Genomic DNA, 26,404 nt, shown 5'->3' with positions numbered 1-26,404 from the left:
TTCTTTCTTTATTTTACAATAATGATATTGGGCCCTGAATTCTTACCTCCATCCTGAAAGCATATGCCTGTCTCTGAAGGACTTAGAATAAGACATCATCAAGACTTCTTGTCTTCTGCATCTGTCCTCAACATACTGGATCAAGATACCATTCTAGGAATTTTACTGCTGAATAGGGAACACAGGAAAAAATATTCTGCGGTTCTTTTTGGATCAAATCTCTTGATAGTGTGCATCTTCCTGGAGTCAGAGACCAGCAGGTGCCAGACAGGAAGTGCATGACTGAGCTAGGAGTGGAACTCGTTTTTCAGAATTCAAGTCCAGTGCTTTAGCAATAAACTAGTACATCTTTGCTTCTCCAGAAGTGACTTTTGAGCACTCCACCTCATTTTGGCTTTGAAGACTCTATGGAATAACATAGATTCTGGTCTAGATTCTGGTTTAGACAGCTTATTTTACAGTCAATGATTTTTTTTTTTTTTGCTTGCTTTATAATGCAATTAATGGTGTTTCGCAACCGAGCATTAAGTCGTCCAAGCTGATGATTTGCTAAGAAGTATATTTAATTATGTTACTTAAGATTTTCAAAGCTGCTTTTCATTTTGATTCTTGCAGTTGAGACAGTTGTGCCCAACTACCAAGGGTGTAGTTGACAAGTTTTCAGATTTTGGGTTTTGCTGGTCTGAGCTTGCATTAATACAGCTTTTACTTAAATTTGATTCTGTTGTTTTCGTTGCTAACCAGACAGTGCCAGCCTACTTGATAAAATTTTTACTGAAGCCATATCTGTTATGTCTGTATTTTTTGTGGATAGTTACTGCTTTTTTCTTTTTAAATTGTACACATAAAGACAATCTGGCATTGCAACAAAGGATAGTAAATCAATAAAGTAATGATTTCGTTGTTTTGTCTGTTTTCATGAAATATGCTTGTGTCTGAAAAAGAACATGATGTATTGTAGTAAGGATGCAGTGAGAGGCTTGCCAGCTTCTCACTTCTTTCTCACCTTAGGTTCTCCCAGAAACATTCTGTTGCATTCACTTGGTTCTTGCTGCTTCTAATTTGTATTTGATTTGGTTTGTGTGAAACAACATGTTCAGTATCTATTTTTGTTTTATCTTGCTCTAATTCGTCTTAGCTCCTAGCTGATGGTATTCAAAGAAAACTTTGTTGCTTGTCATGACTTTTTTTAGAAGCAGCTATAATAGAGAGGTTCCGATACTTCGAAGTAAAGTTGCACAGCTGCAGACTGACTGTGATGTTTTAAAAAGGCAACTGACAACGGAACGATTTGAACGGTAAGATACTGTTTTTTTCAGTGAGGTGACTCCTCTCATTCCTTCTTTTCTCACTTTTAAATTTGTTGCTTTTTTCTATAGTGAGGAACTTTTATGGAACATTGTGTTCCTATTGTTGTGCAAAATCTAATATTCTCATCTTAAAAGAGAAAAAAACCCACTTATACAGTTTTGGAATTCCCTCGTAAATTTTTGAGTTTACCATTGCATCTAAAAAACCCAACCACCTTCTCAGGAAAACAAGAAGAAAGTTCAGTGATGTTATGAGAAAACAAGGCTCTTTGCAGAGTATTGTGAAAAATCACCAAGTAAAAATATGGGAAAAAAGCTACATTTTCTTCCTTTAACATCCTGCAGTACCAAAGTATTATGTAACTCAAATTGCTATCTGTTGGTAGAGAGCGTGCAATTCAGGAAATGCGTCGACATGGTCTCTCTACATCATCATTACGTGCTTCACCTCCTCTTAGTTCAACGTTAAGATCTCCCTCACATTCTCCAGAACGTACTGTTGTAAGGACAACTGATCAAGCAACAGCTGAAAAGTAAGCGATTTGATTTTAGCAGGTTGTTTCTGTTTAGGAGATAGTCTAAACTGTTTCTAAATAATATTTTTTTAATGGTATGAAATTCTTACACACTTTAGGTAGTTCTTCTTTTGTTGATTCTCCTACTATAAAATATTGATTGGAAATGATAGATGCAAATTGCTCTCCAAAGACCATATAATGTAATGGATTCCCATTCCTGTTTTTGTTAATGGTCTTGCACCAGCTGACAGCTTCCAAATATGTAGCGCCTGCATATTATTATCATTAATTATATCCAAATATATATTGCCAATTTATTACTGTTAATAGTGATCTCCAAACAACGCATGGTTCATATTAAGAGAAATGCCATGAAATTCCCTCAAGTATAGCAATGAAGGAAAGACACTGCACAGGAGAGAGTCCAACTAAAATGCATTTGAACCCTACACATTAGATGAAACTGTCTCTAAAACAAGTGCATAAAAATAATTGCAAAGCAACATTTTGACTGAGATAATGATAGATAATAAATTTCTGAGGATGAGTGTCATCAGTAGAGAATGTCTTCAGTCTTCTTTGCTTTACAATGAATCCCAAGAGCAATAAAAATAGTCCAGTTGCTATACTTGAAGAATACCATGTAGCGAACTATTTTTATCCTACGTTTTGTGTACTTAGTTTTAACAATGACAGCTCTGTACCATATCTTATCAGAAAATATCCCGTTTTTGTAAAGTATGTATTTTTAAAGAAAGTGGTTTTTAACAACTGAATTCATATGCAGTTTAATTTTTTACTATCTTGCCTTTTAAACCTATCAATGGATTATTGCACTGGAATGATCTCAGTAGTACTATCACTATCTTTCACCCTACTTACTTATTCCTTCCTGGTAGTTTACCAGAGTAAAGTGTACTCTGTAATTACTGTGCTGTAGTGGTACAACTGTTTTTTTGTCTAGTCTGATTTAATCTTCTCAGGAAACTTTCTCTTCCTCATCACCTCACATACACTTTCTTAAGCATTTGAGCGATGAGTCAATGAACTGAATGTAGAGTTTTAGGTAATATGCTAATAGTTGATATTCAGAAATTACAGAAAAGAATATGAAGAGGCTAAATCTAATTATTACTTTTTATCCTAATATTCATTAGTAAAATAGATAGCTTTATTCTGAAATTTTCATTTTCTCCACCAGAAACGTGAGCTTCAAGGAATAACCAGTACTGGAGCAACTGAAGCATTACCTTGTTTAAAGGACTTTTTTTCTGAAAATTATGAAGGCTGACTTGTATTCTACCTCTGTCTTCTTCAAATCAGTGATTACCTTTGAAATTTCTGAGAACTGGTGAAGTAATCAACTTTGCAAAATTCTGCTTTCCCATCTGGCTGGGGTGACTTGTTTTTGCTGGATCGTTGACAGGTTTTGTATCAAGGCTGGATAAGTTTTGTTACTATTTTGCAAACATAATAATTATAAGAAGGAAATGAGTACTTGGTATGACAATCACTTGTTTTCAATTTACTGTTTTATTTCTCTTTGCTTATCTCAAGCGGTTACAGAAGTTTGTTCATCATAGTGTGAGCTAACATAGACTAACACACATGATTGTCTTAAAAATCCTGAGCCAGTGTATGTGTTATACTCATGATAATTTCCCATGTTTGAGTTTTTAACAAGTGTTTTCTGTTTACAGGTCATTCTTTGTGGTATTTAAAAGTATTGATTATCTATTTTGTGAATGCATTTTGTTTACTGTACCTCTTAATAAAAAAATACCAGTTATTCTTTATTAATTTTTTCATCTAAAAACTACTCATCTCCTTTTATTCAATCTTTGTGTGAAATTGCATTTTAAATATTATCCCAATATTAAATAAAAAGTGAAAAGAAAAAGGATAATTTTAAAGATGTATTGAAAACCTTTCAATATTAAAAAATTAATTCTGAAGTATTTTATATTCAAATTTTTGAATCATACCTGTAGATATTTTTCAAATGTTGGTTTTAAAAGATCAGAACAAAACCTGGAATCCTTCACACAGTTAAGCTCAAGCTGTTGGAGAGGTGACATAGGCCTTTATGTTCTGACACACATATTAGGCAAATGCAGTGCGAACTAATCTTTAAAATATCTGGTGTATTTAGCAGAGGAGCATTTCAGATCTAGGCTGTGAAGTAAGATGCGATTAGCAATCACCATGTTATGATATGCTCTTAAAGTCTGTCTGTGCAGATAATTTTATATCAAATGATTCTATTCAAGAGCATACAATTTTCTGATAATTGTGCACCATTCACATTGACATGGCATGCATTCATAGGTATCGTGCAGAGGACTAGAAGTGGGAGGATGTATTGTACATCCTTGCACTGGCCAGCAGGTAGTGTTCTCCTTGCCTAATGATGCATAAAAACTCGTGATTACCAGCTAACATTACAAGCATCTCTAAGGTGTAAACAACATTAAATATTAAAAATATTTTTTTTGCTTTTAGATTTTGTCTATTTTGCACTAAGATTGTTACAGTTAGAAATTATAAGGAATATTGTGTTAACTGGAAAAATTGTCTCATATTCATGGATAAATAATTGCTGTTGCAAGCTATATAGATATATTTTATTTTTCATACATTTTGTCAGTTTTGTTATTTAATATGTGTCTATGTGTGTGCACCGACACAGGCAGGACACAGGAACAACCACAAAACCACGGATGAAATGCAAAGAGTAAATTTATTTTTGTTACCTCTCGAACCGGGGGATCTCCGGAGCAGCGCCCAGGCAGAGGCGCACAAGTGGGGACACAGGCACCGTGGAGCTCGGTCCTTGCTAGAGAGTGAGTTACCGAACCTGCTTGGTTTCACCCATGTATCGGGGTTCATGCAGGGGTAGTTTTCCACTGTGCTTTGAGCTTTCCCACCACGGACAGGAATCTCAGGCATGTTCCATAGGGTGCCTCTGAGTCTATCACAGGCCTATGTTACCCAAACACAGATGTTCTACTTGTCAAGCATGCAAGACTAAACAGCGATCAGTATGATATATGTGTTTTTCTATACCCCAGCTGCAACTCACTTGAGCATGTTTACAATCCTTTCCATTATTTCCCACAATATGAATTAATTTTTACTAATCAAAACCAACTTGGAACACCCATTTAGAATTACCTGAAAATACTTGTACCACATGAGGCTTCTGAGCCACTGGAAGGAATTGTTTATTTAAAGTGGGTGCATCCCATGCTTTTTAGGTCTCTCATTGGCCAGTTACAGGAATGGGGAGATCATCATCTCTAAATGTTGCTTCCATATTAATACTGCTTGTAATTAAGTCAGTAGTTTCCACTGGTGCTAATTGACATTAATTATTCAGGATGAAGGAGTTCAGTAAGAATGAGAAAGGAACTCATGTTCTGCTCTTGATGTCTTCAGTGATGACATTTAAGTATCTTATTTTGTATATAAACCCTTTTACATTGGAATCTGAATTAAAAAAAAAAAAAGCAAGTGTTCCATTTTATTGAAAATACTGTATTTCATCATAAAAAAAAGTAAATTTTGACATTACAATTAGAACCACAACACTTCAATTCTTCATAATTCTTACATGAATATCAGTTATGAAGAATTAGCGGATCGTTGAGCAGAGGTGGTATAATAAAACTGGTATCGTTTCGATGACCAAAGCCTGTGTGGTTTTCTAAAACTAAAACATTACTAATATTCAGACTGTAGTAAAGCTGTCATTTTACCTTCTGTTACTACTATTTTATATACATTTTTGTAAGCAACTAGAATAAAATAAATATTTATACAACTTTGCTTTAAAATCAAGTATTTCCTTTCATGAAGTACAAAACCAGCATGAATTGGTGTAAGATTTAAATCTGTGGACTACCATATATGTCATGTATGAAACGAGCCGTAAGTGAGTCGATGTATTAACGTGAATCTCCTGGACTCTGCTCCGAGAAGCATCTGTGCTGTCCTCACCCTCTGGAAGATCGTAAGATTGTGGAAGCCTTGTGACCTGTTTTAGTCCTCAGCTGGGTTGAAAGTAGAGTGAGGCAGACATTAAATCATGGCAAAAGTGGTCTGTCCTCGGTTGTTATCTGCAGTTGGGGAAAAATAACATTAGAAAAATAATAAAGGAGAAGCAATAATCGTTGGGGCTGTTTCTCAGCAAAACGAAGAAAGTGTATTGTCAGAAGCAGAGGAATTGAGACACTAAAAGGACAGTTCTTATCAATTTATTAAAACCTAAATTACTCAAGCTTATCATAATGTGTGTTTAAGAAATTCTTAGAATTGTTTTTGTTGTTGTTGTTCTTACAATATGTCCCAAAAATTTAGATAATTAACCTGAAGTTAAATAAGCAATTCTAGGGTTCAGTTGGAAAACCCAATTTCTTCTTCTTTTGTCACCCTAAATTTGAGAAACACTGAGATTCCTATGTGATGCTAATTTTAAAAGGTTAAGATTAAGGCTTCAGTCTTTCAATTTAAAATATTTTATGGAGAAATTGGTGAACATGTGGCAAGCCTGACTTACTCCAACACTATTATTCTTAAATGCAACCATATGATCATGATTTTGGTTTTTTTTTAAACCATTCTTTGGGACAGAATTTTATACTTCCTCTTCTTCTCTGCTAACAGTGTAAGAAAACAGAAGCTGAGCAAGTTGGGGGTGTTCAGCCTTGAGAAGAGAAGGCTCAGGGCAGGGGGGGAAACATCTCCATGTACATAAATACCTGATGGGTGGGAGTAAAAGGACTGAGACAGTCTTTTCTCAGTGGTGTCTAGGGAGGGTACAAAAGATGATGGGCACAGATTGAAATACAGGGAATTCCATTTAAACATAGGAAAAAACGCTGGTTTTCCCATGAGAATGGTCAAACAGTGGAACAAGCTGCCCAGACAGGTTGAGCAGGGGGTTGGACTAGACAGTCTCCAGAGGCACAACAATTCTGTGACTCTGGTCAATTTTCCTCACAGTAGTGTGAATAGGTAAGTGCCTATCCAGCTGTAGGGAAATTGTCCCTTATTATCTTTGACTTTATTAGAATTATGAATATAAAAATAATTGTATTGCTATTGTTTTGTCTCAACATTAGATTTATCTACATCAGAGCTCAGGTAGATTGGTCAGTTTTGCTAATTTATCACATGACAGTTGCCTATCCCACCTGTGTGTGCTGCTAGCTCAGCATCCCTCGAGCAGAGGTGCTCCGCCAGGTTTGTCAGTCATGCGTCCTTTACAATTTTGTGATGATGGTGCAGGAATTAGACTGTTTGCTTAAACTAACTATGATGGCAAATGGAAGAAAGTGGGAAAAATGAGAATTTCAGTGGCTTCTTCCCCTTGGTTTTAATACTGCTGAGCAGGGACAGCCGTATTTTCCTGAATACACACACAGAAATGAGTTGCAGCGTGGTTAGTCAGCCATAAGTCAAGGCCTGCAGAGGCAGATACTGCTCTTCGGGGAAGGTTTTCATTGAGCCTCTAAGTCCAAAGGAGCACGCTGACGTCTGAGCATGGTTTTGTTTGAAAAGAGATGTGTGGGTTACTAGACTACAGCTGTGCGTGCAATCTTTATCTGTACCCTTTTGCTCTGCATAAACGCATAAATAAAACATGTTGAATAAGAGGCAGGGCCTCCTCGGCTTACTCCTTGCTTTTAAGTGGTGTATTTGTGCCACCTAGTGGGCCCATGTCTTTTCCAGCGATCATGGCACATACTTAACGGGGTCGAGTTTCTTCACAGAAATTCTAGATACATCTACTAAACTCAAAGTGAAAGAATTGCTAATAAAGCCACGCGTTCCTGAAGCCCAGCCATCACTTTGCTGCTGAGGTTTGTGACTGCATCGCTTTCCAGAAATTGTCAGTTCTTAAGAAAAAAAAAAAAAATCTGATTTTAGCTTATTTTCTCCTCCAGAAAAGTGAAAAAATGGGCCTTTGTAAAGAAAGGTCTGATGTAATCGAGCAATTTGACCGATCTGAAGGAATTGCCAAAGACTGGATTCACCTCTTATCTGATGGCTACTTTTGAAGTTTTCTGTCTGTACCACCCAATTGTACTGCCTAAAAATGTGTAAGAGTGCTGTGATAGCAGCAAAGTAAAACACAGCAAAACCCCTGAATCTTTCAAAGGACTGCTGCAAAATTCAGCTCTGGTAATTGAGGTAGTTAGTATCCATATATTTTGGATATAAATACATCTCTGATTGCTAATGTAAAGATACTCATTCAATATACTTAAGAACCATCTAAATACTGAATCTGGTGCATGAGCTTCATTTCTGAGTTATCTGTGCCCTGTATACTATGTCTTTAGTCGTGATTGGACTGGGAAGGGAACAGACTGCACCTCTCATAGCTTGTATGGCTGGTCATCCCTGGAACACTGCAGGTGAAAAAGTGATTTCTAGCAATTAATATGTATTCCAGAGTCACACAGCTAGCTTTTTGCACAAATATCACTTTTGACTTAGGAATTTGTTGAGCTGCAAATCACCAAGGAGTGGGAGAGTATCAGTAAACACTTGCCTAAACTTACATTCTTCCTTTAAAACATCCAGTATTGGGCATAGTCAGAGACAAAAAAAAGTGTGAGAGCGCTTTTTAGTCCAACCCGTCATGGATGTCATTTTTCTGTAGGACCCAGTTCCTTTCAAGAATAGCAGAAGGCCCACTTCTGACTGGGCCAAAAAGTTAAAGAGCAGGCAGGATCTAAAGCTGTATGGCCTTTTCGTCCAGGGAATATCTGAATCTGGAGAGCTGGCTGGCAAAACACATCTTCCTCAGCAGTGGAAGATCATGAGTCACATAATCAATTTTGGTTCAAAAAGTGGCAGAGTCTGGATAGAACCAAGTGCAGCATCTGATTTTCCTGCATTCTCCTTGGGAAACTCAGGAAAGCAGTGTCCAGCACTGGTAAAATCTTGGTACAGATAGCTGAATGGGAAGAGTTGTTACAAATACCGGATTTAGGGGCATGGGAAAGAAGGGAGGCTGTGTTGGGGAACAGCTGATTTTTGTTTTGTAGTTCCTCTTGTTTTAGAGTAAACGAAGGGGGTAGATATTTGCCCGGTTACAGCAAGGCGCTGGATTCAGACTTTGATCTCGCTGTGAGATGAGAACAAATTAGGGTTCAGAGCTGGGGTGCAGCCAGAGCCGCGGCTCTCTCCCGTTTGGGCAGTGCAACGGGCGGCGTGGGCGCTAAATGGTGCGAACATCAGCGGGATCCCGCTGAATCCGGATAAATCCAGCCTTACCCTTACCCCAGCCTTACCAACAAAAGGAGCCGGACGCTACCTCGAGGGCTGAAGGCAGGGATTCGGGAGGGGCTGGGGCTGGGGCTGGGGCTGGGGCTGGGGCTGGGGCTGGGGCTGGGGCTGGGGCTGGGGCGCGGCGCGGCGCTGCGGGGCGCCCGTGAGCGGCGGCGGTGGCCGCACTGCCATGGGGCGGCATCCGACGGGCTGGGCGGCGGCGGCTGCGGCACCCCGCACCGGCAGGAGCCACCGGCTCTTCCCTTCCGGCGGCAGGGAGAGGCAGAACAGGTAGGACCCTGCCGCCTCCCCCCTCCCGCGCGAACGCCGTTGCGGTGCCGGTAGCGGGAGGGAGCCTGGCCGCAGCCCGAAGCATCGCGGGCTCCCGCGGCGCTCCGCATCCCGACCTCCTCGCTCCGGCAGCGGGGCTTTGCCTTCGCTCCGCGCTCGCCGTGCCCGGGGGAGCGTTCGCCTTGCGGGACCGCCTGCTATTGTGCTGAAGGCGAGGGTGTGCGCGGGTGTGTGGGCGTGGGTGTGCGCCCGTGTCCGTGCCGCTTTGTGCTGCCCGTCCGAGCCGGTTTTTGCTACATGTGGCGTTTCGCTTGTTAATGCCGACGACGAGCGATCGTGGCGGTGTATAACGCGAGCGGCAGGAGGATGCACAGGGAGGGAGGACAGCCAAAAAAATACCCCATGTAAGTAGTTACCTGCCGACGTTCAGCTGCCTTTGTTCAATGAGAGGGGTAAGGAGGCGTGCGGGTGGTTTGGGGAAGGTGCTGCTTTATCGCTGCCGGGGAATTCAGTGGCTGGGCTGGTCCTTTCAAATTCCTTCTATTTTTTCCTTTGTTAGCGTCTTCCCAGAGAGTCCTGTATTCTTTCAGCTTTGCTGAAAAGCAGGAGCTGTCAGAAAGATGACTTTGTTTCACACGATGCTTCTCCAGAGCAACATTGCTTTGTTTAAGCTCCAGTAAGCCATTTATCATCTAACTGCCATCTCGTTGTAATGAGCTATGAAATCTGCTGCTTTTCACGGCTGAAAGGCAGTGGTACATCGCATCTGTTTCTTACCCTTTCCTTAAGATCTGGAGCAGGTAAGCTAGAGATAATATTATTTTGCATGGGAAATTGTTGTCTCGCACAATCTCTTCAGTTAGAAAATGTCTGTTTTAGAGAGAGCAATATGTGTAACGCAGATCTTTTCTATGTCGTTAAGTGATTTTTAATGAATGAGGGTTTGAGTTTTTTTAAATAATCCTGCTGGTATTAACGTGAGTCAATCACAAATCTGCTTCTCTGTGGCTGCAGTACACAAAACATGATTATGCCTCTGCTCTGTCATTTTAAGTGTAAAAGTGCCCAATTAAAAACGCGGTTCAAGGGGTAAATAGCGACCTGGAAACCACAACTGTGCATCCTGAAAATTTAATATGCCTGACAATAATGGCACTGAAAGTGATCTGCTGTTGGGGGATGGGGCCACAGAGAAAGGGAAGAGTAATTTGCAACCACAGGCCTAATAACAGATATTCTGTCGATACTAGATACATAGATAATACGATTTGTCCTATTCCCAAACAGATTTTCTGTGCATACCTTAGATGGTGTATAGCAATTGTATGAGAAGAGCTCTTTTCTTAGCATCTGAGCTCTTTAAGCTGCCCGACAGCAGTAACATGTAGCAGGTCCTGTATTTTTGCAGGTTAAAGATGATAAATTAGAGTTAGAACTGACTTTTATTTGGTATTTATGCACACTCAAGAAATTCCCATCACCGAAATAATTCTAATTGCACTTTGCATAGATAATTAAGTCTTTTAACTGTATGAAAGCATTAATCAGTGGGCATAAATGTTATTGTGAGTTTCTTCAACAAAGCCATTGATATTTTTTAATATAGGCAGTAGTTAGCAGTTCTGCACATAACTTACTTTATGTGGTTTGAATCCAGGTCAGGAATTCATCACATCATTGACAAATCCAACTCTTCCTTGGCTGCTATCAATTTATCAGATTAGAGGTGGCGTTTGATTTTGAATATTTCATTGCAACAATGAGCTCGAATTTAACACTGTGAAGTGTACCAAAACTTTATATGAAAGTGATTTGTATATTTATTTATGTCCCATATGATGATAATTACAAGAATTACCTTGAAATCTTAATAAGTATGACATGTAGCAAAGAGATTGCTGCTGGTTGTTATTGGGTCTTTTTTTTCCTCCAATAGGAAAATTTATCTCACAGCATCCTGTTCTGAAATTAGGGACCCTTTTTAAATATCCATTTGGGCAATGCTGCATTTTAGAGAGAATTACTTCACACTTATGAGCAATGATTATTTTTTCCTATATGCTGTGTAATGGGATTTTCAGAAGTGCACTGGTAGCAAACACAGTTGGTGTAAAGTATGAACGTCTTGCTGTCTTCTGTGCTAAGACATTGACTTTTTTCTTTTTTTCTTTTTTCTTTTTTTTTTTTCCCCCTAAGTTCGTTCCTTATAGGTCTTATTTTGGTCCATTGTCTTGTGAGGTTATGCAGGGAGTAACAGTGGTGAATTGGTAATGCATTAGGTAAAAACCTTTTTTTTTTTTTTTTTTTTTTGACATCCAGTTCCTGAAAACTTAAACAAAACTTATTTACTTTTAAAAGGGACTGTTACTTTGGCAATAATATTTCATTTTAATTGCAGATACTGAAAAGCAGCCTTTTTGGTGTCACACTTCTGATTACAGCAATAAGAATAACTTTTGTGGTTTCTTCTGCTTTCCCTCTTAGTCACTCTGTTTTGCCAGGTATCTCAGTCACTGAAAATTGATATATCTGTGTGACTAATGTAGCTTAGGGTTATTTCAAAACATTCCTACCGTAAATGTGTCAGGTAAGCTCTTTTAAAATAGGAAATACATGGCATAATAAGTGTTGACTGGAATGTGATGATGAGTTTATGAATATTAATATATTTGGTCGTTGTTTTACAATGAAGTCTAACATCAACAGGATTTTTATATAGACAGTGTAAGTTTAAATGACTGTGTTTTGACTTTTTTATTTCCTCAGAAGCCAAGAGAAGAAAAAGATATATTTTTTCGTATTCTGAATTATTCATATTTGAAAATTGCTGACTCTGTTAGGAGGGATTTTTTTTTCCCCCTCACACAAAATCAGTGTACAGTCCTTATTCCATAAAGGCCCAAATAAGAGAGTTATGGCAAACATGGATAAGCCTGCTACTGGCATGTTAGAAAAGTACAGTTGATTTTTTTTTTTTTTTTTTAAAGAGTCAACAGACTCAGGGCAATCTAGTTGCATAATAGCTTCCATCAGCGTGATGTAAATGTTGAGATGCTCTAAACATCTATATGTTGCCGTTAATCCCATATACTTGAATAAGATTTTTAAAAGTTGTATGACGTGCCCATTAGAATAGAATTCATTGGTTTTGAATAATGTGATAGAAGGCAACCTAAAGTTACAGTCTTAACTTTAATTACATTGGTGCTTCCACTGGAGGGGCCAAATTCTACTTTTTTAATCTATTATTTAAATCAGTTAGTGATGGACAAAAAGTGTGTTTGTTTCCATGGAGACTCTGGGAGTTCTGTCTTTAGGAAACAATGAATTGTTGTGTAGATCTTACGTTTATTGTTTCCCATCACTTCCTGACGGGACTTTCACTCCTTTTGATTCTCTGCATTGCATATCACACGATTTCTTTGTGTAAGAACTAAAATATATTTTTTCAGAAGCATACAGCACTCACCCTTCCTTTACATTCAGCACTTACACTCATATTGATGAAGCCTTGCAAAGAAATAAAATTGACTTGTAACAAATAATTTTTAATTAATACTGTTCAAGAGCCAGTTTGTCACATCAGCTGAAACACAGTGATTTGTTAATTAAGTATGTTGGGAAGAAAAATGTAAAGATCTTGCTGCATATTATCCTGGGTAAGTGGCTTATGCTGCAGTTGTGCAACACATCAAGTGAAGATGATTCAGACGCTACTACAAATGTATAAAGAACATCAACATATTTTTAAATGTAGTTCAGTTTCTCCTTTGTATATGCATGCTGTATGCCAAATTACAGAAATACAAGTTTCATGCCTCTAACAGGGCCATTGAAGAAAATGTAAAAATACATTACTTTTCTGTTGACTACCTTAATTTGTGATAACCAACACAGATAGTCAAATCAGTTAAGTAAAAAATTTCATATCCCAATGACGCTTCAAAATAGTTAAGGTTATAATTTTATATGATAGCACATATGCAAACTTTATTTTCCTCACTTTTATTGCCTTAAGAAAAACTATATGAAAATGATCCAAATAAGTAAAATCTTCCCTTGCACTTCAGTGTTCGGGTGTGCAAAATGCTGTGCACATTGCTGACCTGCTTGAACATCTTTTTCATTACTCAGTATGTTTTGAAAGTCAGCAGACTTGGGCAGCTTCATAAAGCAGCTCAATCTAGTGATTTCTGGTGAGGCTTCTGTAGATGCAGCATCTGAGAATGCTGCACGCAAGAGATTACGTTTATTGTTAAGCTGAAATGTGGAGGGAGTGTGATGAAAAGAATTGAACTGAACCGTACAAGATACTGACTTTCATGTTGCTCCTCAAAGAAAGTTGATTTTCTTCAAAGTAACATGCTGTCTGTCTTCGTGGCCTTTAATAAAGCCATGTTTGAAACTCTTTAGCACAGGGGGAAAAAAAAGAAAAACAAAAAAAAAAAGCAAGCACAATTACAGTGATCTGTGGAACATTTTGGCCCAGAAGAGAAAAATAGTCATAGAAACCCACGTGAATCCATAGTATCTGTGGGTATCTGCACGTGTGATATAGCTGGATTGAGTGGCACCATCTGCCAACAACATTGAACTGTCTTCCCCATTGTAAAACCTCTTTTCTGTTGCTTATAACTTTGCCAAGTTTTAACCATGTGGGCTGTAATTCATCACATGTCTTTATGACTCAGGCTAATTTTTGTTTTAATTCAGGCAAATGATTAATTGAGAATTAGATTAATTGGTTTGCCTGGTTAAAAAAAAAAATCCTAAGACCTTTTGGGAACATGGTGTTGTCATTCTGGTTTGTATCTGGACTCCAGATCCTGCTAAGGCAGTGTCGTGTTGTCAGAGATCTGCATTTTTACTGTCTTCATGAAAGCCTGCCCAATTTTTCTGTCTTATCTCTTCAGAATATTGTAGTTTTTACACATTCATCTGTGAAAACTTTAGCAGTCAAAATGAGAGATAAGATGTTTATTCAACACCCAGTACTACAGAGTATTTTCAACAGTGACCTCAGTGGTGCTTGCTACATCTACAGTTGACATCTAATCGGAGAGGGACTGTGAATATACTGGAGACTCCCAATATACCAGAAGCCTTGACAAGTGCAAACGGGGACTGTGAAAGTAAGAAGATGACGAAGAGCCGAGGGAGATGAAATCACGTGACTGGGAGAGTCACGTTGGAGGCGATAGGGCAGAAGTAACTGAAGGTTGGAGGAAAATGGCAGAGAGTCTTTCTTCTGAAGATTACATGGTCTTCTAAACTTTAACTGAGAGCCCAAGGTTGTGTCTTAGCATTTGGTGGGGTTTTCTTATTTTTATTTTTTTCTGACAAAGGGGATCGCCAAGTTTGCAAGTGAAGGAAAGGAAGTGTGAGAACTAAAGTTCCCGTGTAAGGATTTAGCCTGTTTGCGTCTATCTATTCTAATTCAATCTTTAATGATATTACTGAATTTTCTTTTGCTCGCATAACCCAAGCTTTCCCAAGTGTGCAGAGTGGACCTGCCCTCAGTGTGAATCACGGCTGTGTGCTGAAGGAAGCTGTGGTCTCTGGCATCTGTGGCATTTATTGTGGAAGGAGGAAGATATCTGGAGAAATTGAGGCAGAAGGTGGCTTAATTAAAACATTTTTCACGCACCCAAATGAAAAGCTTAGCTAAAGGCACCAAAAACTAATTAAAGCTTGCTATTGCAATTCTGACTTTTTTAAATATTTGTTTTTTTGCTTCAGTGGGTAATAGTGATGTACATAAAAGATCAGGTCCTAATTCCCACCTAGGCTAGTGTGAAGCATTAGTATCTCCCTAAACCTTGCAAATGACATGAAAAGGAACTGCCTCTTACGGCAAGAAGATCAAAAGATAAGAGCTTTTGCTTCTCATTTCTGCTTCTAGTGGAAAATGAGGCACTTTTTTGCAAGAGGAGAAATCTTGTACTCGGACTTCGCAAATCTGACAGAGTACCTAAATTGCTAAGAAAAAAAATGAAGCTGATTTTTCTTGTTGTTTCAGGATCCTGTTCCAAGCTTGGTAGGTATTTTTCAGTAGCCTACGCTGGCCCATCTGGGGGCCATAATGATGAATGGTCAGCCCAGAAGCTTTGGCAGTCATTGCTTCATCCGCTGCTCGTGTTTGGAGGAAGGACAGGCATCCTCAGTTCATACATGTGGGTTTTGATGTTCTTCCCAACCACCCCGTTCCAACATCCCCTGTTGACAGCGCAAGGGTGGGTTGTACTAAACAACCCTGCTATGGTTTTTTTCTGGCAAGTAGATTAATCTTTCAACCACCCACACAGCCTGCTGAACACCGTCACGAGTTACTGGGGTCTGGTATCCTGGTACCAACACCTGATATTTGACACACTGCGTGCTTCGGGTGGTTGTGTTTCCTCAGATAAGATGGGGGGAAAAAAGTAGGTAAGCTTTGGAGCACACAAACGTTTCTTCTGATGTGAAGTAAAGGCTCCTGTGATTACATCCCATTGGACACCTGCCTCCTGGAACACCCTTTCCAGCAGTTAAAGGATGGACTCCCGCTGCCGTAAAGCTCACTTTTCCTGGCACTCTTCAGGAGCTTTTCCAGCCAGAGGCTGTGTCAATAACAGGCAGCTGTGCTGTAAGCCAGAAGGGTCACTGAAGTAATTTTTTCTCAGCCCAGGTGTTTCCATGGAACTATCCTATATTGTCAGAGCAAAAGAGAAGATGAAGACCCATTTGTGACTGATAGGACACCAAATATTTTTGTTGGTCAAACAGAACGGTGATAGTGGCGTTAGCTGTTAGATCACGTTTGGTATCATTTTATCTGCAGCGTGCTTATTTACAGATTGCAGCTTGACTGGTTTGAGAAACCACCTTCAATTTGCTGTAGTCCGAATTCAAAACCGGTACAGGCTAATACCATTTCTGGTCTAGGTGGATCTCAGATTCTCTTCCAGGGTATTTGTGACAACGGTCATCCATTTTCAGGTGCGTGGGATGACTCTTCATCCTTATCAGCAGTGACTGACTAGCAAAGGGTAGTTCTCCGGGGCAGGAATAGAGCTTCTGCAGCTCACTCTCCGTGGCTTTGGCTCTTTGGCTGTCACACTGAACATTAGAAACATCTCATCTAACGGTGCACTGCAAGATGGGCTTTGCAAGTATTGTCCTAGATTTGATGATTGGCAGCTGAGTTGGTGATATGACCACCGAGGACTGGAGGACATACTCTGCTTACTTTGCTTTGCTTACACTTGATGTTTTGTCAGCACTGCCAAGACAGGAACCTATGCTTATGTGAACATGACTGCATATTTAGGTGAACCTTGCAATATACACAAACTTGCAAGTGTTACATTTGGCTTTATACTGTCATGACTTGGAAAGACTCTTGGTGGCAGTTTGATCACAATCTTGTGGTCAGATTTGAACTCTTTTTCGATTATGGGAAGTCCCGTCCAATATTTTGATGGGAATGCCTCTTTATCCCTCATCTTCATCTCTTCTTTTGTCAAGAAATTATTGAGAATTGGTATCCATTCATCCAGCACCAGGATATCAGACAGTAATTTTGGCCTCACAGGCCATGTGTGGTCCATCAGATGATCTGAATCACTTCAAGCCAATGGACCATGAGTAGGACAGCATTTTAAGAACTGAGATTTTAAAGTCAGTCTTGTTTTCCATGGAGATAAGGAGAGGGATAAGGAATGTGCTGCCTGTGGGTAATAGTGGAGTCAAAGGGGTCTTTTACTGAAGAGTTTGTTTATGTATGTACACTGAGTATGTGAACGTGCATATAAGACTATATACCTTGAAGAAAGTCCAGTTGTAGGTGACTTTCTTTTCCATCTCCATCGATTTTCTGCATCACTTAGGACCCCATGTGAACAGGTTAGTGTAAATTCTGTGTTCTTCAGTTTGTAGGTGCCACAGTTAGGAGTTTTACCTGATTTTAATTAATTTTAATTAAATCCAATTAATAGAATTGCTTAACATTATAACTGACTGCAGTCGACAGTTGTGTTTTAAATGTGTCAATAACCACACAGCATTAAGTAGTCTCCAAAAAGCAAGCATAGATATTTTAAAATGGACACCCAAGTTTAGTGACCATGTTTTTACCATAATTCCATGTGTGTCTCTACTTCTGCCAACAGGACAAAAGCATACTCCTTGCGTCCAGGGTGGTCTGCCGTGTTGACTCTTCCCATCAAGATTTCTTTGTCCCAGTGACCAGTCTGTCTCACTGGCCACTTTTGATTTTTGGGGACCTTTAGCTCTCTGAGATTTGCACTCTTTGATAGTGCTACTCGCTCGTGGCACAGGGCACAACCGACCGCGGGTGTCTAATCCCACTTCTCCCAGGGACCAGACTCACACAGGTTTGCCCAGCGACACAATTGAGTTGCATATTGAATTTGTCACGCACATTTCTTTTTGCAGAACTTCATTGCACGTGGCAAGCGTAACAGTATCCTCTAATGCACAGCGGAGCCCAGCTGCCAGCAGTAAACCCACAAAACCCAAGCAACGACTCTCCATTGCGTATATGCAATCAGTTCTTTACAGATTGTATCATGGACTCCGCTGTTGATTATGATCTTTTATTGCGTTGCTCTTACAAATTTCAATTCATTACTTTTGCTGTATGCAAACTACTACTGCAAGTTCCCCACGTTAGCAGCACCGTTAAGTCTTTTCATGTTATGTAGCTGTTAGAAGGTGTCATTCTTAAGCTTGCCCCTACTTCAGTTGCACAGCTATAATAATTAACATAATTTTATCTATTTCCTATATAGAGATATGCTTTATAAATGATAAATATTTATATACCGTAGATCTGCATCTAGATCTGCATGGCTAGAGCCTACATGAAGCATACTGATGATACGATACTGACTGCACTAGAAAGGTTTGTGAGGAAATGAATCGTTTGTTCTTCAGAGCAGGGCATGACTACTGTGTGGCAAATCAAGCCTTTGTTTCTAAACAAGAAGAAAAATGTTGCCTAACTGCCCATTAAGTCAGCTTCAGTTTTTCTATTCTCTAACCTGTTAGTACTTATCTCATGAATAATAATGATTTTAAGTAATGTTTTGGGTGCAATATTGCGTGTGTTTGCGTAGCATTGGATAAATTTGTGCAGTGTTTTGCTTTTTTTGGTCAATTTGAGGCTGTGAAGTAGATGTCTCCTTTATAGCTGCTGTCTATAATTCACTTTACTCTTCATCTTATGTATTTTCTTTATGTGGGCCATGAAGGCCTCAAACCTCAGAATGAGTTAACAAAATATGAACATTTTTATTTTTGAGAGACAGCTAATGTTCTAAATACCTAAACTGACACATTTAGGATTTTCAGAAAAACTTCATTTTAAAATATGATTTAAAAAAAATAATAGATAACTCTACTTTTGAAGGCAATTGGACTAGATTCCTAAAGAAAAAGTATTTCTTAAAACAAACCCCAAATCTCAACCTTGTTTTCTGGTAGGAAAAAAATAATCCAAGAAAATTATTGACAAGGCTTTTTCTTTAATATTCACTCCAGCTTGGCAGTGCTCTATTTTTAAGATACAGTACTAGGTTCATAAATTAAAGCTTTAGAACATTGTAAGTTCAGCACTTTCAGATTATGATGTTGCTTTGTCCACAAAGAAACAGAAGGAAAATGGGGATAATAAGGGAAACACCCTAGGAGACTCTTTAGCTTGGCTTTAACTTTTATCTTTTAGTAAATCAGTTTATTTCCCTTCTATCCTCTCTTCCAAATGAACAAACAACCCCCCACTCCCCAAAGAATCCTTTTTTCTTTGTTGTTGTTGTTGTTGTTGTTGTTTGTTTTTATCTTCAACAAAGATATAAATACAGAAAGAATTCTAGCATTAATAGTGATTTGCAAATGTAGAGTCTACATCTGTGGTTCTAATTATTAGGACCTATTAAATTATATAATAATGTATTCATTAAAATATTATAACAGAGTAAAGATGTGTGTATATATGAATACACCAGTGTATTGTTAAATATGATGTAATAAATAATATAATTAATGATTATTCCGAATAACATGTTAGGTAAATCACTTCATAGACGACAATTTCAAGGACCAGCACTAGTCTGCCCAATGGTGGTTCTGCAGTCCCTGTGCAAATACCAGCCTTACAGCACCTGCTTAAAAAGCCACCTCGCTGCGCTGCCGTCCCAAACCGCTCGTGCCAGGAAAGGGGATGTTGTCAGGGAGCAGAGGCGGCACGCGCAAGGCTTCACTACGTGGTCACCGGTGCTTGCAGCAGCTGTGCCCGGTTTGCTTGCAGAAGGAGGCACAAGGAGTACGTGTTTCTGTCACATACTTCAAAAGCGAGGTCTGCTAGGAGGTGGTGGGCTCAGCTCGGCACCTGGGGAGCCATGAGTTACTCTTCTATCTATGTTTCTGTTGCTTGAGGAGCATCAGTGGTCTCTGAGAGATTTGGTCCAGAGGGGAAGGTTGCTGGTGCCAGATTTAAAGGAACGAGGTAGCTGTACCGTCCCAAGTAGACGGTAGGTAAGACCTGCAAATGGTGGCAAGACAAGTGCGCTTCGGGACTGGTGCCGGGAAGGTCTCTAGCAGCGTTCAGTCGTTCAAACTGTTATCTGGTGACCTTCACGTGTGCCGCTTTGTATGTGTTTGCTTTTGGTCTCAGTGCTCTCCGGATGGAGCTCGTGCTGAATTCTGCCTGCGCTCTTCGTGCCCTCCGGGACTGCGGTGCCAGCTTTGCACTTCTCAGCAATTAATTGCAATTACCCATTGTTCTCTTAACACTTAAAAGTTTCAACTCTCTCCTGTGATTTTAAGCCCAGAAGTTTCTGTTAACCTGTCAGTCTGCAAACAAAGAGGCCGCTTGGATTTCTGTTGTATGCCCTTTCCTGACTGCAAGTGTGATTGTTTTAAGCCCTGTTAATTACATTTGTAGGACCGTGCTGTGCATTGATGGTCTCGGTCAGCAGAAAAGGGGCAGCTTAAGCTTTTTTCCCAAACCATCTTTTAAAGTTGTAGGAACAACTCATTGTTATGATGAGTTATCAAATGCCAATCATTAAACAATCAAATGTCAATAATTAAGATATCAAATTTCCATAATTTATAACAATAATATTAATAACAAGTATTCAGTGATGTTGCATGGCAAGTGATAAGCTGCATTGGTTAGTATTATGTAGTGGTTAACATGAGATGGGTAAGCAAATAACTGATGTCAGACTTTTCCTAGGGAGGTAAGAAGCTGAAGACATTCATTTCTTTGAGAAACTTACATCAATATATTTTATTCTTAACATACAGACTGAATGCACCATGTGCTGGCATCTTGTAATCTTCTGGAGTTGGTAACTGAAGAAAGTGAGCTCTCTTCTTCTTTTACTGTTCAAAGGTTGCCCTCCAAAAAACATTCCAGCGATGTTTACCTTTGATATTTCTGTTAAACACTACCAGAGATCGCTGTGAAGTGGGAAGCAGGTACAGATGGCTGCAAACAACTGCAGGTATCTAGTAGTCTGCCCTTGACTTCTGATGAAATATTGGGTTTTAGAGCAGCAATGGAGTCACACCAATATGTTGAAATAGTTACGTGGTGAATCCAGAGGTTAAGCGGCCAGTTCCTGGCTTTGTAGGTTCGGGCATTTTAGTAGAGGAATTAATGTCTTGCGGCAACTTTGAGCTTCAGGGAAGCAAAACACTACTGTCACACACTGTCAGGGACATTGCCAGCAAGGATGGTCAAGTTGTAGGAATTTTGCAAAACACCGTTAAACTTAAGAATATAAGACGACTCCGTTCCTTACGTATTTTGGCATCACTTTCCATCTTCCATTTTGACCCTTTCATCCTTTTCTAGAGAAGTTTGAATGTCTCATAAGCTGTGTGATGATTTTTTTCCTGTAACTACTTCTGCTAGTGTTTTATTATTTCTTAGTCATTTTTGCATAAACCCCCTATCAGAGCTGATACTGGTGTCAAGTACAACAGCACGCATGTACGGATCCTAAACATGGGTGATGGCGGCAGCAACTGTGACCTTTACTTTCCCTCCTCGTCGGGTGTCTTATGAACCTGGTTAGAGAGGCATCTTGCACTTGTGTAGACATCTACCTCCTTGATATTTTTTTGTTGGGCTTTTTTAATATTTTGCCAAGATCTGGAAAGCTGCCTGGTTAGTTATGTTCAAATAATGGCAAAAGTAAATAAATGAACTTGCAGATGGTTAGTAGGTTTAAAAAATAGGGAAGACAACCTCGTTGCGCATGGTGATGTGCAAGAAAGAGGATACAAATTTGGGGTGTTCTGTGTGCTCCTTCATCCTTCCCATGTAGGGAAAAGCATGTGGACCTCTCGTGCAGTTGAAAGCCATGTGTATTTGGTGCGTGCAGTCATGCTGGGGAGGGAGTAGCGTGCAGGCACAGAGGTTGGGCTGTTAAAATAGCAGTTTGCCACTTTAGGTGATTTCCAAGGCAACCTCTCGGTCTGCGGTGCTGAACCTGGATCGCCCTGATAAATGTATATTTATTTTACACACGGGGAAAATGCAGGCAGTTAGCCATAAATGACATGACAGCTTTCTCACTTAAATGGCAAAAATTCTGATATAAATGTAACGTATAGGCTACACCTCTGTCCTTGCGAAGATCCCCCAGTCCTGGCACAGGCAGCTGCTGGCCCAGTTCCCCGATACGCCGTCTGATAAAGAGGTGGTAAAGCCCTACTGAGCGCGAGGGAATGCCGCTGCTGGGATGGCTCCACTGGTCAGCGGGTTTTATCCTCCCTGTAAAATGCTCTGTTAAGTTTGTAAAAGATTAAAAGAAGCAGCACGGTGATGCACATACATTCGCTTTCTTGGCAGCCACGTTATGTTGTCTCCACCTGACTGACCATGGTACTTTCATCCTTTCTCTCAGTTGCTGCTGTTCTTGTAACTTGTGCCTAATTTCTTTTTTTTTTTTTTCCTTTTTCCGATGAGGGAATGCATAAGATTTTGCTAATGTGCGATACATACTGTCTCGTTCTTTCAGTTTTCATGCAATCTAGTCTTAGCATGGAGATTTCTTGAAACATAATTGGCATTCATGTTTTTATTTTATCTTCTACAAGCTGCACTAATATTTTGCGTCTTCCCTGGGATTCCAGTGTTATAATGTTCAACATTATTAATAGGTTTTTTTATTTAGCAACAGACAAATAACAGTCCCTCATTTGCCTTGCAAAATATTCTTTATTTTCTAAATATTTAAAGAACTAATGTTCAACAACAGTCATTAATTCTGCCATACAAACTTTTTCATTAGTATTTTGTATTCTTGATATATACATCTGTTCTATGCCTAGGGAGATGGGTTGATTTAAAACCAAATCATTTTTCTAATGGAGGAAACACTGAGACTGACTCTGTGAAACTCAGGTTCGTTCCAGTGCTTTAGAGTGTAAATAAGCACCGTGCCTCACGGCAGACTTCACAGTAAGGATCGAGGGCAATAAAAATACACGTCTGTTTACAAAGTGGGTACTTTTTCTTTCTTTTTGTATAAAACACATCTAAAGGGGGAACGCAAAACTGATTCATGCTATGAAATTAAATGTTTTCACTATATAGATTATTTGTTCTTTTTCTTCATATGAAAACACTTAGGGAGATGTTGTAATAAAATATATTCAGTGCCTAAGGCAAATCTAACTCTCATTGATTATCTGTCTAGTGCGTGTATTTTTGCTCAACTATTTCTTAATGCATTAATACCATGCTTAATACACTGGTACCATGGCTTTTTGGTACATAAAGCCTTTTACAATGAGTCCTTGAAACACTGTTTTCGTATCTGAAGGACATGAAGGGCATTCTCTCACCAACATAGGCTATTTAAGACATAGGCCTAGTTTTAGTAGTCTCAGATAATCATAAGGATAATGTGTAATAGACCTGTCTACCAAAGGCAGTAGCCAGCACCGCTTTCTGTGAATAGTTTCCTGATCACCTAAGCTATTACTGTGTCTTGTAAAATAAATAAATATATATATATTTAAATCTGTTAGGTGTGTCTGTTTCTCAAAGCTTTTTTCTTCTGTCATGTATGAAAACCCTTTCAGCCAAGGCTTATAAACTTCATTCAAAAATCAAGTAGGCTGTACCTATTCAGATTCTCCTCCCCTTTTTCTTAAAAGTAACAGATGTTTTTTTGCTCTGTGCTTATTCTTCCTACATCTGTGTCTATTTTTAACTGTCATTAGTGTCATGCCAGTTATTGTCATCATGCAAGATAAGAAACAATATATGAATATTTTGTCCAGCAATATAAACTACCTTTTCATTGCTAGCGAAGGGGAGATGATAATTAAACCTTTCAGATTATTTGCAGTTTCCAGTAGGTAAATGTGAACTCTAGCTGGTCTCCAAGTTGGTAGGACATCAAAGAAAAAGTTCTAGTCCAAAAATCGTGCGACCGCTTTAGAGTCTTCCTCAGGATCTGGCCTTTCAGCAGGTAGGATGGGCTGTCCTGATCCATGCAGAAGAACCTTTCTCTGCTTATGCAATGGCTGGGCAGTGTGAGGGATGTCATGCACCCCACAGCCAGTCTCTGCAGGTACGGGCAGTGCTGTCCTGGCACTGCCTGGGTAGGCAATCCACACGACGGGCTCAGCTGCCTCCACATCTGCAGCTGCTTTGGCTCCGGCCTCCTGGTCACAATCTCTCATTTGCACGTCCTCTCTGAGTCACTGGAGGTGGCCTTGTTGCTTGTATGCATGCTGATAACCATTGCAAAATGGCAGTCTTTCCTCCTGTGTGGAAAGTTTACCCCAGGAACGGCCATTTACTTTTAGGAGTATAAGCGTATATGTTCTTTTTGCAACCAACATCCTCTGAACTGAAAGCAGTGGGCACGTCATTGGCATAGGGGACCTGGTCACACTGCGTGCCTGAACAACAGTGCGCATCATTACTGAAAAGCGTGCACCACCGCTTCTTCAGGTTGCACATTCGTCAGGCAGGACGCCGCTCTCCCTGAGCGGGCAGATCTCCCACTCGTAGGAACTGGTGATTCAGGTGCTGGAGTAAGGAAGGCTAATCATGGAGGTTGTTGACATCTGGAGTCAGGGAGAGAGTTTTCCAACGCATTAGAAAATACAAAATGGTATAGAATTCTACTCTATATATCTATACAAGATATATCTATTTTATATCTATATATAGTCTATACTAGATATACTAGTCTATACTAGATATAGACTATATATGTTATAGAGATATGGTATCTATATCGATATAAGATATATCTATTATATATAAGATATATCCATTATATATTATATCTTATAATAGTTATTATATATAATAGATATTCTATACAAAATATAGAATAGATACTATACTTTTTTTTTTTTCAACTCCTGTGCTTGTGTGGGTGTGCATAAAGAACTGTTTTCTAAACTTTACTCTTTTTCTTTCTTATTATTAATGTAACCAGGAAGAATGTTGAATTTTTTAATTAAAAAATTGTGGGCTTCTTGAAAAAGCTAAATTCTTATTAAGAAAGGGAAAAGTGAAACAGTTATCACATGAAATAGGTCTGCTGTCTCAGGCAGAGTTGTATTTTTTTTCTGCAACTACTAATTGCTGTAGCACCCTGAAGAATAATGCTCACCCAGACCTATCTTCTACTACTTTAGAAAAAGGCTTTCAGAAAAGTTGGTTACAGTTTGATCTGAGAAGATATTTTAAAACTGATTTAATTGAAAGGTATGAATATTTTTTATTTCATAGAATTGTTTGGGTGGGAAGGGACCTCAAGGACCATCTAGTTCCAACCCCCCTGCTGCGGGCAGGGACACCCTCCACTAGACCAGGTTGCCCAAAGCCCCATCCAACCTGGCCTTGGACACTTCAGGGAGGGGGCATCCACAACCTCTCTGGGCAACCTGTTCCAGTGCCTCACCATCCTCATTGTGAAGAATTTCTTCCTAACATCTAATCTATATCTACCTTCTTTTAGTTTAAACCCATTACCCCTTGTCCTATCACTACATTCCCTGGTAAACAGTCCCTCCCCATCTTTCCTGTAGACCCCTGTTTTAGCTCAACCTATTGAAGTTGTTTTGTGACTGATCTAGGTAACACCAAAATTAAAGTCCATACATTTTTTCCTTTTCATGCAGACAAAGCTTATCTATGTGTAGCTTCAAGAAAAGCAATGCAAGTGACTCGGGACATTAAGTTGACAAATGAGGAATGCCAGGTTGGCCATGACCAAAGTCTGACAAATGCAGAACTGTGGGTTAGAGTCATATGCCTTTCTTGTAGTTTTGGCTTTCACACACTTGAGTAATTTTAGGCTAAGCAGTTAACCACTGAGGAGTTCTGCTTGATTGTCTGTGAAATATATGCAGCAACATCTGTACTACTTCATCTGGTAACTCAACAGTTTGATTACATTGTTTAATGCCTTTGCGCTTCTAGACCAAACAGAGTGATATGTTGGTGGTGTATAACTGGAGTCCACAAGAATACTTTTCTCTTGAAGACATACGTAAAAGCAGAGAGGATCCTGAAGATGTTCTTGCATCTTGGGTTACACGTTTGTATATGCCTGTGCATGCATGTGTTTAATATGCATGACAAATTTGTTCTGGTAATGTCCAAAACTACCAGCACGGCCGCTTACAGCAATGAGGCTGGAACTGCATTCTGCTAGGCCAGGAAAATACAGGTTTCTCTCCTCAGTGTGGAAGATAATGAGACTTGACTCAGATAAGAATTCTGGGTTTGCAAATGAAGAGGGATCTGATCCTTGCTGGGACTTGCAAGAAGTGATGTCTTAGTTGTGACAGTCCAAAAAAGATGTTAAATTTACTGTCTAAAATAAACAAGAGGTCACAGTGATATGCCTGGGAGCAAGAAGTCAGTTTTAGGCATGCTGACCTCAAGCTGACTTTGTCTCTACAAAGAGGAAATAGAAAAAGTTGCCAACTCTGTAAAAACTATTCCCTTGC

General features: G+C 39.4%; 2 protein-coding genes across 6 annotated transcripts in view; both read left to right on the top strand.

Moving 5' to 3' along the window:
• Positions 1–5,664, top strand: part of CEP135 (centrosomal protein 135) — a 37,130-nt gene extending 31,466 nt beyond the window's left edge. Inside the window, 3 exon segments of the mRNA XM_075752125.1 lie at positions 1,194–1,298; positions 1,697–1,843; positions 3,030–5,664. Coding sequence (XP_075608240.1) covers positions 1,194–1,298; positions 1,697–1,843; positions 3,030–3,051 — 274 coding nt within the window. The 3' untranslated portion in view covers positions 3,052–5,664.
• Positions 5,665–8,635: 2,971 nt separating this feature from the next.
• Positions 8,636–26,404, top strand: part of CRACD (capping protein inhibiting regulator of actin dynamics) — a 132,291-nt gene continuing 114,522 nt past the window's right edge. For 2 of the 5 annotated variants that reach the window (XM_075752110.1, XM_075752105.1), the window contains exon 1: positions 9,242–9,400. The gene's annotated coding sequence lies outside the window, so the exon portion shown is untranslated. Of the gene's footprint in view, positions 8,775–9,241; positions 9,401–9,959; positions 10,201–26,404 lie in introns of those variants that run through there. The other 3 variants (XM_075752106.1, XM_075752107.1, XM_075752112.1) reach the window with 3 other exon arrangements.

This window comes from Balearica regulorum, chromosome 4 (genome assembly GCF_011004875.1).
Source record: "Balearica regulorum gibbericeps isolate bBalReg1 chromosome 4, bBalReg1.pri, whole genome shotgun sequence".
Taxonomy (NCBI): domain Eukaryota; kingdom Metazoa; phylum Chordata; class Aves; order Gruiformes; family Gruidae; genus Balearica; species Balearica regulorum.
Note: the sequence above shows the minus strand (reverse complement) of the source record. Positions and strands in the feature narration are given on the sequence as shown.